The following is a 17,813-nucleotide window of genomic DNA, read 5'->3' as shown; positions in this document are numbered from 1 at the left end:
TCAAATTCTGCAAATTTGGCTGGTTTTTTTGGAAGCTCTACTGGTTTAGCACTTAAACCTTTGTGGTAAATTTAAATACCAATAACTTTTAAGAGGGAAAAATTATTTACAATTAACACTGAGCTCTTACTTGGCTGCAGTTGTCTCCAGACTGTAGGTTTTGTTGTCCCAATCATCTGGATCTGGGGAATACACCTTCCCTAGAGCTGCATTTCCCATCCTTCCTGTTCAAGGTAAGCACACACACCCACACACACACAAACATACACATTGATTTAGTCTGGACGGAATCTGCTGATGCCAACACTTATCTTTTCATCCCTCTCTTCTATTTCCTTGCATTCTTGTTATGTTCTACTTATTATGCTCATAACTGTGGAGTCCCACTGCTAGAATGAATAGGCTCTCGATGCTCCACTTCAGAGAGCGTGGGGCTTAAAGAAGCAAGGCTATCTCACTATGGATTATGTTATTATTGACCTGCAGTGCCAGAGCACCGCAGCTGGGTAAACAATGGCAGCCTCTATGAGTCACGGCACTCCTGTTACCCACAATTACCAAAACTGCCATGTAGCTCTCTGTAGGATCAAAACACTAACAAGCCAATATTCCCAACCAGCTTACCTGGAAGGCAAAAAGAAACACAGACAAACACAGACTGATGATCCTGCAATAAAATGATGTACCTATGAGCTTTAGGCAAAAGGAAGGAAAGGAAGGAAAGTGCTTAGGGCTGGAGAAGGAATTTGACATCATTACCATAACAAAACACAGTGTAAATGTGAGCAAGCAATTATGAATTCCAGACCACACTGAGTAGGTATAGCGGTTATAACTTTTCCCTTCAGCTGTAGCCTCAATTTCCCCCCCTCACTCAAACTCTGCCTACTGTGCAAAAGCAAAAACAAAAAGAAGCAAGAAATGAAATGAGAGGGTAAGCAAGCAACTCACCCTTGCGGCTATGCACATAGACATCTTTCTCCCCTGCCTGATGGGCGTTATCATTATGATCACCAATAGTGATGGTGAGAGTGCTTGTGGCCGTTATCGGCGGAAGCCCACTGTCAATCATTACCACCGGTAAATGGTATTTGCTCTGCCTCTCCCTGTCGAATCTCCGCAGGGCGGTGACCGTGGCAGAGCCATTCCCATGGTCCTGCAGGTGGAAATCAGCAGAGTACACTGAGGGCAGGGAGATGAGGAAAGGGGGCCCGTGCTCTGGGGAGTCCCTGTCCACGATGTGAAGGAGAGTTGAGCTCCCGTTAAGCCAGACCACTTGAGGTGGGGGACTATTCTCCCACAATACCGGCGAGTAGAGCATCTCCAGCTCCGGCCCGTTATCATTCATGTCGAGCAGTGGTAAGTGGACCGTAACACTGCCAGTCAGCGCTGGTGTGCCATGGTCTGTCGCCATGACAACCAGCTCATAACCTGCTACCGTCTCCCTATCCAGTGAGTTGGTGACAGTGACAACACCACCTCGGTTGACTGTAAAGTGTCCATACGGGTCTGAATGGGGAAGAATGCTGTAAAAAACATCCCCATTAGGGCCTGAGTCAGAGTCAGTGGCCACGACCTGAATTATACTGGTTCCTACTGGTACATCCTCAGGTACAGGGGAGAGCAGGTGGGAACTAGGGGTAAACACAGGGGCATTATCATTTTCATCTTCTACTATAATCATACAGAGGATATGACTCGAAAAATTGGAGTCCTCCACTCTGATAGTGAGGTTAAACCTCTTCTCATCTGGATGCTCAAAATCCAGCTTCTTTTTCAGTCTTAGAGTGCCCTTTTGCTCCAGTTTGTGACTAACGATGTAGAATCGTTGCTCTGCATCTCCCTCCACCACGCTGAACGCCAGCTGCCCATGTCTACTGTCGTCAGGATCGACAGCACTCAGCTCCAGGATGGAAGAGTCCTCAAGTCTGCTCTCAGGTATACGAGCACCGCACCAGTCCTCCTTAAATTTTGGCACATGATCATTGATGTCTGTCACTACAACAGTGACAGTGGCTGTTCCTGTCATACTGCCACCATCCCTGGCCTCCACAACCAAGTGGTGGCTATCTGCAAGCTCTCTGTCCAAACCCTCTGCTGCCACGGATATGGTGCCAGTGCTGTAATCAATAGTGAACAGGTTTGCATTGTCTAAATTCTGTGCATTCTCTGTAATCCGGTATGTGAGGATGGCATTTTGACCCACAGCCGCATCGTCCAGATCCACAGCCGTCATTTCCAGAACAAACGTTCCAGGAGGTGAGTTTTCGGCCACACTGCTATGGCAATTATCAGGTGCGCACACAAAGGTTGGGGCATTGTCATTGATGTCCCACACATTGATAATAACATCTGTAAAGCCTGTAAGCCCCTCGCCTTCTTCGTCCGTCGCCATGACAACAAAGCGCCAGACGGCACGCTCTTCTCGGTCCATGGTTCGCTGAGCATACATCTCCCCTGTGATATCGTTGATCATAAAGTGGGACTCTGCCCCTTGGCCATGGATGGAGTACCGGATGGCTCCCTGGTCTGCATCTTTGTCTGGGTCAGTGGCTGTAACCTGTAAGAACAAATCTTTAGAAAACGGGTATTCATTCACCCACTCAAACCTAAATTACTGCTTTCCCTTATCTCTTTTCAACCATCACTTAAGTGGCTTTTGCTTTGGCTTCTGTTTTTATACAACCCATTTATTATTTTCCACTGCTCATGACCAGCTTAGTTAAAGCTCTGAGTTCAGATCAGGCATGTGTCTTCCATCTTGCTTGAGAGTGGGTGTCACAGCATTATGGCTCAAGAATTCTCTGCTGTCTCTGTAAATTAAAGAGATTGAATTTCTATAATATGCCAAGCAATGGTATATAATAGAAACACCAGCAGTAGATAAACTATAATAACATGCCTGAATAGTAAACTGTAATAATTACTTAGCTGCCACAGAAACTTGCACTGAGAACAACGTTAGAAAGGAAGCTCATTAAAAAGAAGGGACATGTTTAAAGTTAACGAGATAATATCATAATGAAAAAGAATACAGCATCCTGCTTTTTTACTGGAGGCTTCATACCTGTAACACAAAAACAGGCGACCCATCAAGCTCTTCTGTGACAGATCCATAGTACTCATTCATAGAAAACACAGGTGCTTCATCGTTTTTATTGACTATGGTGACCACAACGGCGGCATAATCTTCCCACTTTCCATCTGAGGCGAGGACCAGCAGCTTGTATCGCTTTTGCTTCTCATAGTCTAAGGACTGTGCAATGAAGATCGTTCCAACCTCTGGCTCAATGTCAAAAGCACCCCCTTTGTTGCCAGATGTTATCTGGTAGCGCAACTTGGCATTGGCTCCTGTAGCAAAAATTACAAATACATGATTAGAGAAGTGTGTAGTCAAATTTTAAGACCATTAGGGGTTTTAAGTGCAGAACACAAAAATGACAAAGCATTGACAGCGGTAAAGGGAAGTCAGTGGTGTTTTGGTGGCTGGTGGCCTTAAGCTGGGCCCAAAAATGAAAAGCTACTTAGGACTTCATACAACCTTGGACTGGATCTGTTTTCACCGATCTACATATCGTGAAACATTCTGTATTTTACTTTTTCCTACTTTTATGTCAACCTTTCTGTAGCAGTAGCAGAAGAATGCAACCACAAGTCTATTACACCTCATTTCCTCCAAGACTTCAGAATGAGTAGATCTTTATGTAAACCTTTCTTGTTTTGATTACTTCATTAAATGGAAACTTGTACTTTGTCTCCTCAGCTTTAATCAGATACTAATTAAAAAGGAGTGCCGGAAAAGTAATGAGTGGAAGGCAGCATTATGCACTCTTATACTGTCCTTTAGGGAATTATTTTGGGGCTTGGCTGAGGTTCGGGGATGAAGTGGGGGAAAGAGGAAGTCAATATCTCAACTTATCTTCTGTGCCTCTGTGGAGACGATCCAATTTAATGTTAGATGAGATAATCTTTTGGAACATATAGTCTTTGCTTTCAATCATCCTACTGGGATTAAGTGGCCACAATCCCGTGTTAATACATTAATCTGTTTTATTAACACAGCGATAACTGACAGAGTTCGCCCTGTCTACCGCAGGGTTCTGGCAGGCTTACAGTGACCAGACCCAGGGTAGATTTTTTAAGGAAGACAGATTAAGAGCAGCTTCTTTGGTACAAGTGCTATCACATTGTAACTCTAATGTTGGGGGTCGGTGTTATTGCACAGCCATTTATCATTAGTGTGGCAGCCCAGCCTAAGCTGCACCCCCACCCTACATAAATACTTGATTAACGGACCTAAACATTCCTGATAAAAGGATCTTAGGCTGCTATAAGAAGGATGAGCAATTGCTTTATTGCTTAAATCCTGCCCACCTACTGTGGTGGAGCATGTCAGTCTTTTTGGAACACATGTGCTACAGTGCATTACTGAGCACTTAAATGACTACTAAATCTAGTACACAGTTTGATTTTTGTGACATGATTTTCATAGAGCACAGGCCAGATTGGAAAAGTCAGCCCTTAAGGGTGGCTTTATGCATGCTGCTGCAAATAAAAGCCATTCTGCAGAAAGAGTTTGTATTTGTCACATGACTCAATGAAAAACAGATTGATAGACTGCCAAAAAAAGTTTGCTCCTCCAAGAAAAAGAAAAGTGTGAAAAATAGAGAAATCTGTAAACCAAGGTACATTTTTAAAATAACTTTTAAATCGATTGCCGTTGGCTTGCTTTTCTAACCTTCAACTCAGGGGACTGGCATGAGCAAAAACTGCTCTTTGAATTCCATCGCTTCTGTTGCTTCAACAAGCATACCTTCATCCTCATCAGTGGCGCTGACGGTGACAACAGCCAGGCCGACATCTGCATTCTCATCGACACCGACTTCATACAGGCGCTGAGCAAAGACAGGCTTGTTGTCATTGACGTCGCTGATGAAAACCCTCACATATGCTGTGTCTGCAAAAATGACAGAACAGCAGAAGATTAAACACTAACATGTAGGGCTACACTCACATTTGTGAGGTTTTCCTATTCACATTCCTTATTTGGGAAGAACCAACTTTTAATGCTTTCCTCCAACTTAAAGATTAGCTAAACTTTTTTTAAGATTCATTTTTGCCATGATTTAAATTTAAATATATGGATTGTGTTAGCAGTAGTGACAAGATAATAACAGTATCAGTGATAAACCTCTTGAAGCACCTTTATTTTTGAAGAGAAAAGACACAGAAATTCTCTGCTGGAAAGGTTAAATATTAACAAGATGACAAGTGTTTGTGTCTTATCTGTGCCCTCCTCATTACACCGTTTATTTCTTCAGTTAGAAAGAGTAAATTATCTGCTCTGAGAGCTTGCTGGTGACATGTTAATTTAGACCCGCTGCAGTAACAGATCATGATAGTGGCACACAGCTTTATTTTCTTGGCTTGTTTTTACATTTCCCCGTTCCTTTTGGTGTTTCCCCACAGGGGTGACAAAGAGACAGGTAATGTTTGTGGTGCAGATGAGCCCTCCTGGATGTGGAAGATATGTAGACACAACCAAGACTCATTGTAAATGCTAAGCAGCCCTGCCAACCCAGGAGAGAAGGCTTTACTGCTCCAAAACATCACCTGCAACACCTAATACCAGCTTCACAAATACAGGCAAAAGACACACTCTTGAATACAAATGTCATATTACATCACTCCAGTTACAGGCTGAGACTTTTTAACTGCTAAAATGTCACACACAGAATATGGTATACAAACAAAAACTGTTCAGGATAAATAATGAACTGACAATTAAAACTTGAAAAAGTAGAGGCCTAGAGCAAAAATAAATAAATGAAAACAGAACACCAATAAATCTTCGAGCTGTTTTCATACTGTGGAATACTTTGGGTTTCTGATCATGGCAGTGGAATAAATCAGATTAAGAGATCGAGTTTTCGAATTCAAATCCAAGGTGTGAATGTAAACTGACGCAATCTGTTTAAAACGAAAGGCACATACACAGCACACTGCACTATACAGTACAGACCAAAAGTTTGGACACACCTTCTCATTCAAAGAGTTGTCTTTATTTACATGACTATGAATATTGTAGCTTCACACTGAAGGCATCAAAACTATGAATTAACACATGTGGAATTATATACTGAACAAAAAAGTGTGAAACAACTGAAAATATGTCTTATATTCTAGGTTCTTCAAAGTAGCCACCTTTTGCTTTGATTACTGCTCCGCACACTCTTGGCATTCTGTTGATGAGCTTCAAGAGGTAGTCACCTGAAATGGTTTTCACTTCACAGATGTGCCCTGTCAGGTTTAATAAGTGGGATTTCAAGCCTTATAAATGGGGTTGGGACCATCAGTTGTGTTGTGCAGGAGGTGGATATGATACACAGCTGATAGTCCTACTGAATAGACTGTTAGAATTTGTATTATGGCAAGAAAAAAGCAGCTAAGTAAAGAAATACGAGTGGCCATCATTATTTAAGAAATGAAGGTCAGTCAGTCCGAACAATTGGGAAAACTTTGAAAGTGTCCCTAAGTGCAGTCGCAAAAACCATCAAGCGCTACAAAGAAACTGGCTCACATGAGGACCGCCCCAGGAAAGGAAGACCAAGAGTCACCTCTGCTGTGGTCGATAAGTTCATCCGAGTCACCAGCCTCAGAAATCGCAGGTTAACAGCAGCTCAGATTAGAGAACAGGTCAATGCCTCACAGAGTTCTAGCAGCAGTCACATCTTTAGAACAACTGTTAAGAGGAGACTGTGTGAATCAGGCCTTCATGGTAAAATAGCTGCTAGGGAGCCACTGCTGAGGACAGGCAACAAGCAGAAGATACTTGTTTGGGCTAAAGAACACAAGGAATGGACATTAGACCAGTGGAAATCTGTGCTTTGGTCTGATGAGTCCAAGTTTGAGATCTTTGGTTCCAACCACCGTGCCTTTGTGCGGCGCAGAAGAGGTGAACGGATGGACTCTACAGGCCTGGTTCCCACCGTGAATCATGGAGGAGGAGGTGTGATGGTGTGGGGTTGTTTTGCTGGTGACACTGTTGGGGATTTATTCAAAATTGAAGGCATACTGAACCAGCATGACTACCACAGCATCTTGCAGCGGCATGCTATTCCATCCGGTTTGCGTTTAGTTGGACCATCATTTATTTTTCAACAGGACAATGACCCGAAACACACCTCCAGGCTGTGTAAGGGCTATTTGACAAAGAAGGAGAGTGATGGGGTGCTGCGCCAGATGACCTGGCCTCCACAATCACCGGACCTGAACCCAATCGAGATGGTTTGGGGTGAGCTGGACCGCAGAGTCCGTTTTTTTTTTTTTTGTTGTTGTTTTTTTTCTAATGTGAATGTCAATGTTCCTTAAAAATAATTTTACAGTTGGTATTATACACTCACCGACCACTTTATTAGGGATGCATACTGTATTTGATATTTTTTTTGTTATAACAAATAGTGACTCGGTCAATCACATGACGCCAAATCAATGCAGTTAGGCATCCAGATGTAGTGAAGACAACTTGCTGAAATTCAAGCAATGATTCCGACACCTTGTTAAATCTGTGCCATGAAGAATTATTGCAAAGGCAATGGAACCCGGTAGTAGTGAAGTGTACCTAATAAAGTGGCCATGATATAGTCAACTGACTTTGAGTGTACTGTACTATAACTGAATCTGATTGTGCCTATGTGATTGAATTGTATTGGAAAGAACAGGATTGATTTGATTTAAATATTAACTTGGATATAAATTAAACCTATTTGTCCTGTGAAATCCCTTAAGAGGATATTTGTTGTAATTTGGTGGCATATAAACAAAACTGAATTAAAATGAAATAAACATGTTGATGTTTTGTGTTCTTTGACAAATCTTGGTTAGTTGGGGAACAAAATCTAGAAGGTTAGCAGGCAGAAGTCTAATCTGTCTGTTATTGCTTTTTGTTTCCACAAAAATAAGCCAGCCTTACTATGTTGTAGAAACACAAAAGTTTTAGTCTTTCAGCATATTTCTTGGCAAAAACATTCAGTCCTTTGTGTTTCTTTGTTTGTCCACCTATGATTCCTCAAAAACAATTCTGAATGTATCAAGAAGATTTATCTGAATTATGGTTTTGACAAGAATTAATAATAGTATTTGATCAAAACCTATTATGTTTTATTATTATTTATAAATAGTACTAAAAAACAATACAGAGTAGTGGGTACATTTAAAAAAAAAAGCTTTACTAATCTGACCAAAAGCTGGACAGCTCCATATTACGCCCTCCTTTCACTTCGCGGACATAAACTAGTGCTAAAAATGCCTTCAGCTCATCCACATTCATGTCCGAGGAGGAATCATCTCCTAAAACTCTGCGGGCCTCAGCCACACTGCAGCCCTGAACATGGATGAGCATTTCGGCGTCCTCCAAGCAGAGGAACGCGGTCTGGGCATCTTGGATCTGGCGCTCTGTCAACGCGTTCTGGCTCTGACGCCTCCCTCTACTTTCTTCCTCTCCTACTACTGTCCACACAGCGCCATCCTTTCCTAGCTCCTCCTCCTTCCCAGGTGTGCGCTCCTCATGTGATGAAAACGCTGTAAAGCGCAGAATAGATTGTTGTTACTGGGCTAATATATCTATGACCTAACTTATTGTTTATTTCTTTTTCCATTATCAGTACCTTGTTTTTTTTGTTTCTCTCCTGCCAGTGAGCTGGATTGCTGGGTTTTTAGCTGGGCACTGGGCACCTGGCTCGTCTCCCTGTCTCTGAACCTGCGCTAATTGTGGCACTGTTGCTGTAGTTTATATAGTTTACTAATCTGTAAACTATAGCCTAAAATGCTAAAATCGTTACATAGGCTAGTCTTTTACTACCTTGAAATAATGCGCCACAACCTCCTGCTAATGGGACGACTCGTGTTTTTTAGCTGGGGGAGGCTCATTCTCTGACCCGCTGTCACTGGAACTGAATGCTGACCAAGAGCCGTCAGAATCCCTCTCGACCCCAGAATCACAATCATGTCATTTTTGAAGCATTTCCAATGCCTCTTGAGCAGAAAATATCCTTCTGGAAGCCATTTGTAGGATGCCAACAATCTCCTTCTCAGACTGCGTTCTAGAGTGGCGGCTGCTAGGCAACGCTCACGCGTATACTCAGCCGCGGGAAAAAAATATCAATGTAAATAATAGGGCCGTCAAAATAGCGGCTGTGGTAGTTAGAGGTAGAAATACTTAGATCTTTTATTTACTTTGTTATTTTTTTTTTAAATAGAGACATAGGAATACACAAGACACATGTTTAGAAAACGTCAGGAAGCCAGGAAGACAAGAGTTTTAATAAACCATAGTTATGGCATGTTATATTATATTGTAGATATGTTTATACTGTTTAATTTGTATTGTATTGCACCGACTACGCCAAAACAAATTCCTTGTATGTCCAAAAACGTACTTGGCAATAAAGCTTTTCTGATTCTGATTCTGATTCTGATTCTGATGTCAAACTTCCATAACTGTCAAATTGACAGCCCTGGGAGTTCTAGTGTTAAAAAGACAAGCAATGCAATAAAATGCTCCCTTTAGATTTACAAAATGTCAAACGGCCTGCTTAACATTTTGATGAGGTTGAAAACAAGGATACTTAATGCAAATTAGGAGCATCTAACATGTCTTTTTCTTTGAAACCCCTAACAAAACATAAAAGTATGATCCAAAGATGGAATACTAGTCAAAATGAGCAAATACCCTCATGTCGCATCTTCGTTCTATCTATGAGAATGTTCCCAAAGGACTCTATATTATGAATTTAGTCTGGTCATTGACACATAACAAGAAAAAGTCTGTCAACAAAATAAGAGCCTGTATTGAAATACTTAAATTAAAAGGTGGGCAATCATCAAACTTCCAGTCTCCTGGGAAAAACTTGAATACCACCATGTCCTAAAACACAATGTAGTAGCCATTCATTATTTTGCAAAACTATTCAAAGCCCTTAAACTTTTCATATTAGTGCCAAGTTACAACCTCAAAATTCTATCTCTTTGAGTGGATTTTAGGAGATCTACCAAAAAGTGGCACATACAGGGGTTGGACAATGAAACTGAAACACCTGGTTTTAGACCACAATAATTTATTAGTATGGTGTAGGGCCTCCTTTTGCGGCCAATACAGCGTCAATTCGTCTTGGGGATGACATATACAAGTCCTGCACAGTGGTCAGAGGGATTTTAAGCCATTCTTCTTGCAGGATAGTGGCCAGGTCACTACATGATACTGGTGGAGGAAAACGTTTCCTGACTCGCTCCTCCAAAACACCCCAAAGTGGCTCAATAATATTTAGATCTGGTGACTGTGCAGGCCATGGGAGATGTTCAACTTCACTTTCATGTTCATCAAACCAATTTTCCACCACTCTTCCTGTGTGTATTGGTGCATTGTCATCCTGATACACGGAACCGCCTTCAGGATACAATGTTTGAACCATTGGATGCACATGGTCCTCAAGAATGGTTTGGTAGTCCTTGGCAACGACGCGCCCATCTAGCACAAGTATTGGACCAAGGGAATGCCATGATATGGCAGCCCAAACCATCACTGATCCACCCCCATGCTTCACTCTAGGCATGCAACAGTCTGGGTGGTACGCTTCTTTGGGGCTTCTCCACACCGTAACTCTCCCGGATATGGGGAAAACAGTAAAGGTGGACTCATCAGAGAACAATACAGGTCCTTCTCAAAATATTAGCATATTGTGATAAAGTTCATTATTTTCCATAATGTAATGATGAAAATTTAACATTCATATATTTTACATTCATTGCACACTAACTGAAATATTTCAGGTCTTTTATTGTCTTAATACGGATGATTGTGGCATACAGCTCATGAAAACCCAAAATTCCTATCTCACAAAATTAGCATATTTCATCCGACCAATAAAAGAAAAGTGTTTTTAATACAAAAAACGTCAACCTTCAAATAATTATGTACAGTTATGCACTCAATACTTGGTCGGGAATCCTTTGGCACAAATGACTGCATCAATGCGTGGCATGGAGGCAATCAGCCGGTGGCACTGCTGAGGTCTTATGGAGGCCCAGGATGCTTCGATAGCGGCCTTTAGCTCATCCAGAGTGTTGGGTCTTGAGTCTCTCAACGTTCTCTTCACAATATCCCACAGAGTCTCTATGGGGTTCAGGTCAGGAGAGTTGGCAGGCCAATTGAGCACAGTGATACCATGGTCAGTAAACCATTTACCAGTGGTTTTGGCACTGTGAGCAGGTGCCAGGTCGTGCTGAAAAATGAAATCTTCATCTCCATAAAGCTTTTCAGCAGATGGAAGCATGAAGTGCTCCAAAATCTCCTGATAGCTAGCTGCATTGACCCTGCCCTTGATAAAACACAGTGGACCAACACCAGCAGCTGACACGGCACCCCAGACCATCACTGACTGTGGGTACTTGACACTGGACTTCTGGCATTTTGGCATTTCCTTCTCCCCAGTCTTCCTCCAGACTCTGGCACCTTGATTTCCGAATGACATGCAGAATTTGCTTTCATCCGAAAAAAGTACTTTGGACCACTGAGCAACAGTCCAGTGCTGCTTCTCTGTAGCCCAGGTCAGGCATTTCTGCCGCTGTTTCTGGTTCAAAAGTGGCTTGACCTGGGGAATGCGGCACCTGTAGCCCATTTCCTGCACACGCTTGTGCACGGTGGCTCTGGATGTTTCTACTCCAGACTCAGTCCACTGCTTCCGCAGGTCCCCCAAGGTCTGGAATCGGCCCTTCTTCACAATCTTCCTCAGGGTCCGGTCACCTCTTCTCGTTGTGCAGCATTTTCTGCCACACTTTTTCCTTCCCACAGACTTTCCACTGAGGTGCCTTGATACAGCACTCTGGGAACAGCCTATTCGTTCAGAAATTTCTTTCTGTGTCTTACCCTCTTGCTTGAGGGTGTCAATAGTGGCCTTCCGGGCAGCAGTCAGGTCGGCAGTCTTACCCATGATTGGCGTTTTGAATGATGAACCAGGCTGGGAGTTTTAAAGGCCTCAGGAATCTTTTGCAGGTGTTTAGAGTTAGCTCGTTGATTCAGATGATTAGGTTCATAGCTCGTTTAGAGACCCTTTTAATGATATGCTAATTTTGTGAGATAGGAATTGTGGGTTTTCATGAGCTGTATGCCACAATCATCCGTATTAAGACAATAAAAGACCTGAAATATTTCAGTTAGTGTGCAATGAATCTAAAATATATGAATGTTAAATTTTCATCATTACATTATGGAAAATAATGAACTTTATCACAATATGCTAATATTTTGAGAAGGAGCTGTACATGTTTCACATTGCCCACAGCCCAAGATTTGCACTCCTTGCACCATTGAAACCGACGTTTGGCATTGGCATGAGTGACCAAAGGTTTGGCTATAGCAGCCCGGCCGCGTATATTGACCCTGTGGAGCTCCCGATGGACAGTTCTGGTGGAAACAGGAGAGTTGAGGTACACATTTAATTCTGCCATGATTTGGGCAGCCGTGGTTTTATGTTTTTTGGATGCAATCCGGGTTAGCACCCGGACATCCCTTTCAGACAGCTTCCTCTTGCGTCCACAGTTAATCTTGTTGGATGTGGTTCGTCCTTCTTGGTGGTATGCTGACATTACCCTGGATACCGTGGCTCTTGATACATCACAAAGACTTGCTGTCTTGGTCACAGATGCGCCAGCAAGACGTGCACCAACAATTTGTCCTCTTTTGAACTCTGGTATGTCACCCATAATGTTGTGTGCATTTCAACATTTTGAGCAAAACTGTGCTCTTACCCTGCTAATTGAACCTTCACACTCTGCTCTTACTGGTGCAATGTGCAATCAATAAAGACTGGCTACCAGGCTGGTCCAATTTAGCCATGAAACCTCCCACACTAAAATGACAGGTGTTTCAGTTTCATTGTCCAACCCCTGTAATTGTGAAGAGCAAAGAAAAAGGCAGATGATTCAAGAGTTTTTTCACCAATACACAACATTTGAACAGTGAGCAGTGCATTAATATTTAACCCCTTTACTGTGTTACCCCTAAATGCAACCCAACGCAACCAACTGCCATCAGAAAGTACACTTCTGTATATTTAATGTTAGTAAAAATACAGTAATAAAGTTATGAAGTTTAAAGTACTGTCAGATTATTAAATAATATCCCAAACTATGCATTTCTCAAAGATTATTCAATTCAGCATTGGACCTAAACTGACAGGCCTTGCAAGGTGGGCATTACTCAGAAAAAACAGGACTCCCATGGTATCTCTGGAAGAGCTGCACAGCTCAGGTCGAATAATGTGTTGACAGGACAACTATTAGTCAGGCATTGCAGATATTTGGCCTTTGTGGAACAATAAAAAGCAGAAAACCATTGTTGAAAAAAAGCCATTGGGAATCCAGTGGAAATGTTTGTGACAACCATTAAGGAAACAAAGCAAACATGTGGAAGTAGGTCAGAGGGGACCAAAATGTAACACCTTGGCCTACATTCAAAATGAAATAAAAGAAAAACTAAAATTGCACATTCTCCTGACCCCCCCACGGTTAAACATGGTGGTGGCAGCATCATGCTGTGGAGATGCCTTTCTTTAGCAGGGACAAGAAAGATGGTCAGAGTTGATGGGTAGCCACACCACAGGAAGCCATTTAGGGCTACAATGGATATGTTAAATCCATTCCCCAGTCAAAGTGCTGCTCTGAATTCTGTTGTGAATCTGTAGCAAGACTTAAAATATTGATGTATACAGACACTCTCCATCTAATTTGACTGAGTTTGGACTATTTTGAAAAGTTATTTCAGGTTTCTGAATGTGCACAGGTGGTAGAAACGTAGTGCCATTAACTTGCAACTACTACTGCAGAAAAAAGTGTTTTGTTTTTATTTTGTGGCATTAATGGCCTTTATTTTGTAAGTTGACCAAAACGAAATGGGGATGGAGAAAGAGAGAGAGAGAGAGAGAGAAGAAGACATGCAGCAAAGGTCAAGGGGCTAGGACAGGACTATGCAAACTAAAATGGTTTTAGTTTGCATATGCTTGCTATTCATTCAATTGTCTGTGTTTCTGTCCATCCATCTCTCACCTGTGTTGGGTTGTTTGTTTTTTCCAGGTCGTGCTGACTCTTGGTCATCTTCTGACTGAACCTCCAGCAGGTAAGAGCTTCGAGCCTCCCGGTCAAACACGGCTTCTGTGTAGATGATTCCATTTTTGGGGTCAATTTGGAAAAAATTGTGGTCACCGCTGCTGTCGCTGAGCAAAGAGTAAGTGATCTGAGGGGAACAGGTAATTGGAAAGTTAAATCACAGAAGAAACGGTTGAAATTAAATCTGAATCTGTATCTCCTCATCAAACTAAATTAATACTCTGGGCTCTACAAATACTTTCACAATCATTCACCCAGCTGCTGACAGCAGCTTTCAACCAGGTCTTGAAATTCTGTGATGGAGGTAGAACAAAAACTCCCACATTGGGGGAAATGAGATGTGATGCCACATAAAGCTGCTTCTGCTGTGACATGGGTGGTTGAGCAGAGAAATAACACTGTAGATTTAGCTGCAGAGCTTTTTGTTGAACCTTGGCATTTTTTTTCTCTACCTTTACAACACAATCACAAACAGATCCATACGTACCTCTCCGTTAAGACCCAAGTCTTTGTCGTGGGCAGACACTTGGAGAACTAAAGTCCCAATCTGTGCTCCTTCCGTTACCGAAGCCTCGTAAATAGAGGACGTAAAAAACGGCACATTGTCGTTGACATCTTAGGACAAAGTAAAATTTCTTAACAAGTTAACAATTTCATTTTCACACATTAAAAATACATTATCATTCAGATTTGCAGCCTCTGCAACAGTGCAAGATTACAAAATGTACATTTTAACAGTGAGTCTGATGACTTTCCAACATATGCATAATTGTTACATTGAATGCAACAGCAATAGGAAAATTAGTTTATCAAGTTATACTCTCAGGAACAGTGATGTGTTTTTGTTAAACCTGAGGCAAGAACACTTGCTTTAATCCTTAAGATCCATTCAAACAAACTGACAGATACAAAGTTCTAAAAAATAAAAATAGCTTCAAGAAATATTAATCATTTACTCTGACATTTAAAGCTGAAGTTAATTATAGCAAAATATAAATATATGTATATGCTTTAACAACTACAGAAACTTACAGATGAGACAATGATTACCACAAATTTACTGTTAAAGAATTATAAAATATACCTGTGATATTAATGTATACTCTTGTAAAAGCTGCTAGGGGGACTGCAGCCACATTCTGCGCCCGGACCCGTAGAGAAAAAAATTGAGTGGTCTCATAGTCCAGCGGCTCCGACACCAGGATCGACGCAGAGCCATCTTCCCGGTTCGGGGAGAGGTAGAAACGAACTGGCATGTTGGTTTCAGGCACCATCCCATCTTCAAGGTTGTAGGTCACTCTTGGATCACCCAGATGAGATGTTGCCTTGATTGTCTGAAAATGACAAAGAATAAAGTAAAAATTTTAAATACCTGGTTTTGTGAAAAAATAGGAAAGAGAGGTGGTTAAATGGGAAAAAAACATAGATCCAGTCGGGCTCATTAAAGGCTCATTAAAGCAATGCTTAATTTCTACTAAAAAGTAATTCAACTAAAAGCAAGTATCACATTTATACCTGCATGCATTTATTATGTGATATATGATTGTTGGTAACCCTATAGATTCTTTAATTATTGAGATGATTTAAACTAAGTGTTTAAACCTAATTAGTAACACAGAAATCATAAAACGTTCATTAACCATTCAACCATGACATCCAATAATTTAGTCAAATCAAACTCTTACCGTCAATGGTTGTCGCTCAGAATTTTAAAACATGAGGTTGTTACTGTTTGCCATTGTCCAGTTTGTTTATTTGAATTCCTGTCAGCTTATGTGAAAGTTTTTCTTAAAGAAAAGTGAGAGTTTTATTAAGGTTAATAATCCTATTCTGTTAAACGTAGAAATCCGGAAAAAGTGTTCATAATCAACTAAACATTTAAATATTCATTGTTGCCAAACTTGTGGCAACAAGTTGTGAATGCTGTGTCTTAACCAAAAGGCTATTTTAGATTATTATTCCCCAATAAACAGGCAAGCACAAACACCTTTTTACAAATCATTTTGCCCTTTTACATTGTACAAGTTGATCGTCTGAGATAATGAGCTTCGTGTGCTTTCAGATCATGCAGCTGGGGTTTAATAACCAAAGGCGCATGGCCTACACCTCACAGCATTCTCTAGCATATGACCTGCATAGGATTCCCCCAGGGCATGGCCTTTTGTCACTAGTTGTCATTCTAGTTATTAATAAGATAGTTATACTTTTTTTGTATATCGTAGAAAGGCACCAAAGAATTTGTTTGTACAAGTTTAGCAGATCTAACACAAGAAGCTCAGGAGGATATACTTACTGAGTAAAAACTTTACTGACTGTCTCAATATGTGTCACAGCTTGTCATACTCTTAATTTAAAAGATTTGATTAGAAACCAAGCTTATTTTCTTTCTTGCAAAGAAAATCAATAGCAATTTTATATTTGTCTATTAAATACTCCAGGGGTTACCTGGTAATTTTAAAGCTGCAGCTGTCCAAACGGTTACATTGGAGCTATAAATAATTATCACAAAATATCTAACAAAGAGCATTTTAGAGGGACCAACATTAAACCAAAACAATACCAAAAAACTGAATGAATACAACCAAATACATATCAATGAATTTGGCACCTGATGACACCTAATTGGCTCCAAGGCAGCTGTTTTCCAGCAGAAAAGGAGGCTAGATCTGGTTCAACTAGAGTATTTTTATTAGCTGGAACCCAGTAAAAATGATTAGTGCTATGGGTGATATAATTAGAACTGTAATCCATATTAGGCATGCACATCAGTAAATGAAAACCACCTAATGCTCTTTGGATGAGTTCAGTTACTTACAGCCAAAAAGACTGCATGCCAAACAATGGTAAACCAATATCAGCATGTCTGGTGAAATGGTACAGATTATTCTCAGCACTGTTTCTTAAATAAAACATCACCTCAACTTTTAGCAGATCAATGGTATCCTTCAAGATGCCTGATAAATACTATATAATAAAAATTATAGACTATAGCCTCTGATCAACCTCAGCAAGAGACAGGGATGCATACTCTTAAGTTTTATTTTTATTGCTGAGACATTGACCATGGTGAAGCATGTTTAGTGTTCAGTTATTATGGAACATGGGCTCATATGGACACTTAATGGCAGTAATCTAATAACAGAAATCTAATCACATCTGTCAGAATTAATTTGCAGGGTGTGTTCACCAATTACATTGCATTTCGCAACGTAACCTTCTGAAAAGAAACGGCAGGCCGGGTATTACTAAATTATTACGGGGCATATCTACATATAGCAGTCTTCTATTTCACTCAAAACGTCAAAATGTTATAAAATAAAAGTAATTTCCAATGTAACTAACAACATTAAGACATCTATCAAAGAGAATATGAAGCTTTGTAGATGGCGACATTAAAGACTTTGAGCGTTATGGTGAAAGATGAAAGGCGGTTTTCAGCTGTTAATTTTTCCAGAGAAGCTCCAACAATTTGACCGTATGTAGTCACGTGAATGATAAACATCAAGACTTAATAAACACTCACCAACAAGGCTTGTAACTGCCATTTTTCATTTACATAATAATAGATTCATAAATAGATACAGACAGATATAAATTCCAAGTATTTATTTCTGTTAATCTTGATTATTATGGCCTCCAGCTAATAAAAACCC

At 40.9% G+C, this 17,813-nt stretch overlaps 1 protein-coding gene across 1 annotated transcript in view; it reads right to left on the bottom strand.

Annotated features, from left to right (window-relative positions):
• LOC124858416 (neural-cadherin-like) overlaps positions 1-17,813 on the bottom strand; it is a 176,702-nt gene that overhangs the window by 52,889 nt on the left and 106,000 nt on the right. The window contains exons 13-19 of the mRNA XM_047350454.1: positions 15,245-15,494; positions 14,648-14,775; positions 14,101-14,287; positions 4,814-4,957; positions 3,068-3,351; positions 952-2,560; positions 131-224 (exon numbers count right to left, since the gene is read on the bottom strand). Of these exons, the coding sequence (XP_047206410.1) occupies positions 131-224; positions 952-2,560; positions 3,068-3,351; positions 4,814-4,957; positions 14,101-14,287; positions 14,648-14,775; positions 15,245-15,494 (2,696 nt within the window). The remainder of the gene's footprint in view (positions 1-130; positions 225-951; positions 2,561-3,067; positions 3,352-4,813; positions 4,958-14,100; positions 14,288-14,647; positions 14,776-15,244; positions 15,495-17,813) is intronic.

This window comes from Girardinichthys multiradiatus, chromosome 2 (assembly GCF_021462225.1).
Source record: "Girardinichthys multiradiatus isolate DD_20200921_A chromosome 2, DD_fGirMul_XY1, whole genome shotgun sequence".
Classification (NCBI taxonomy): Eukaryota; Metazoa; Chordata; class Actinopteri; order Cyprinodontiformes; family Goodeidae; genus Girardinichthys; species Girardinichthys multiradiatus.
This window is presented reverse-complemented; position numbering and strand designations above follow the sequence as displayed.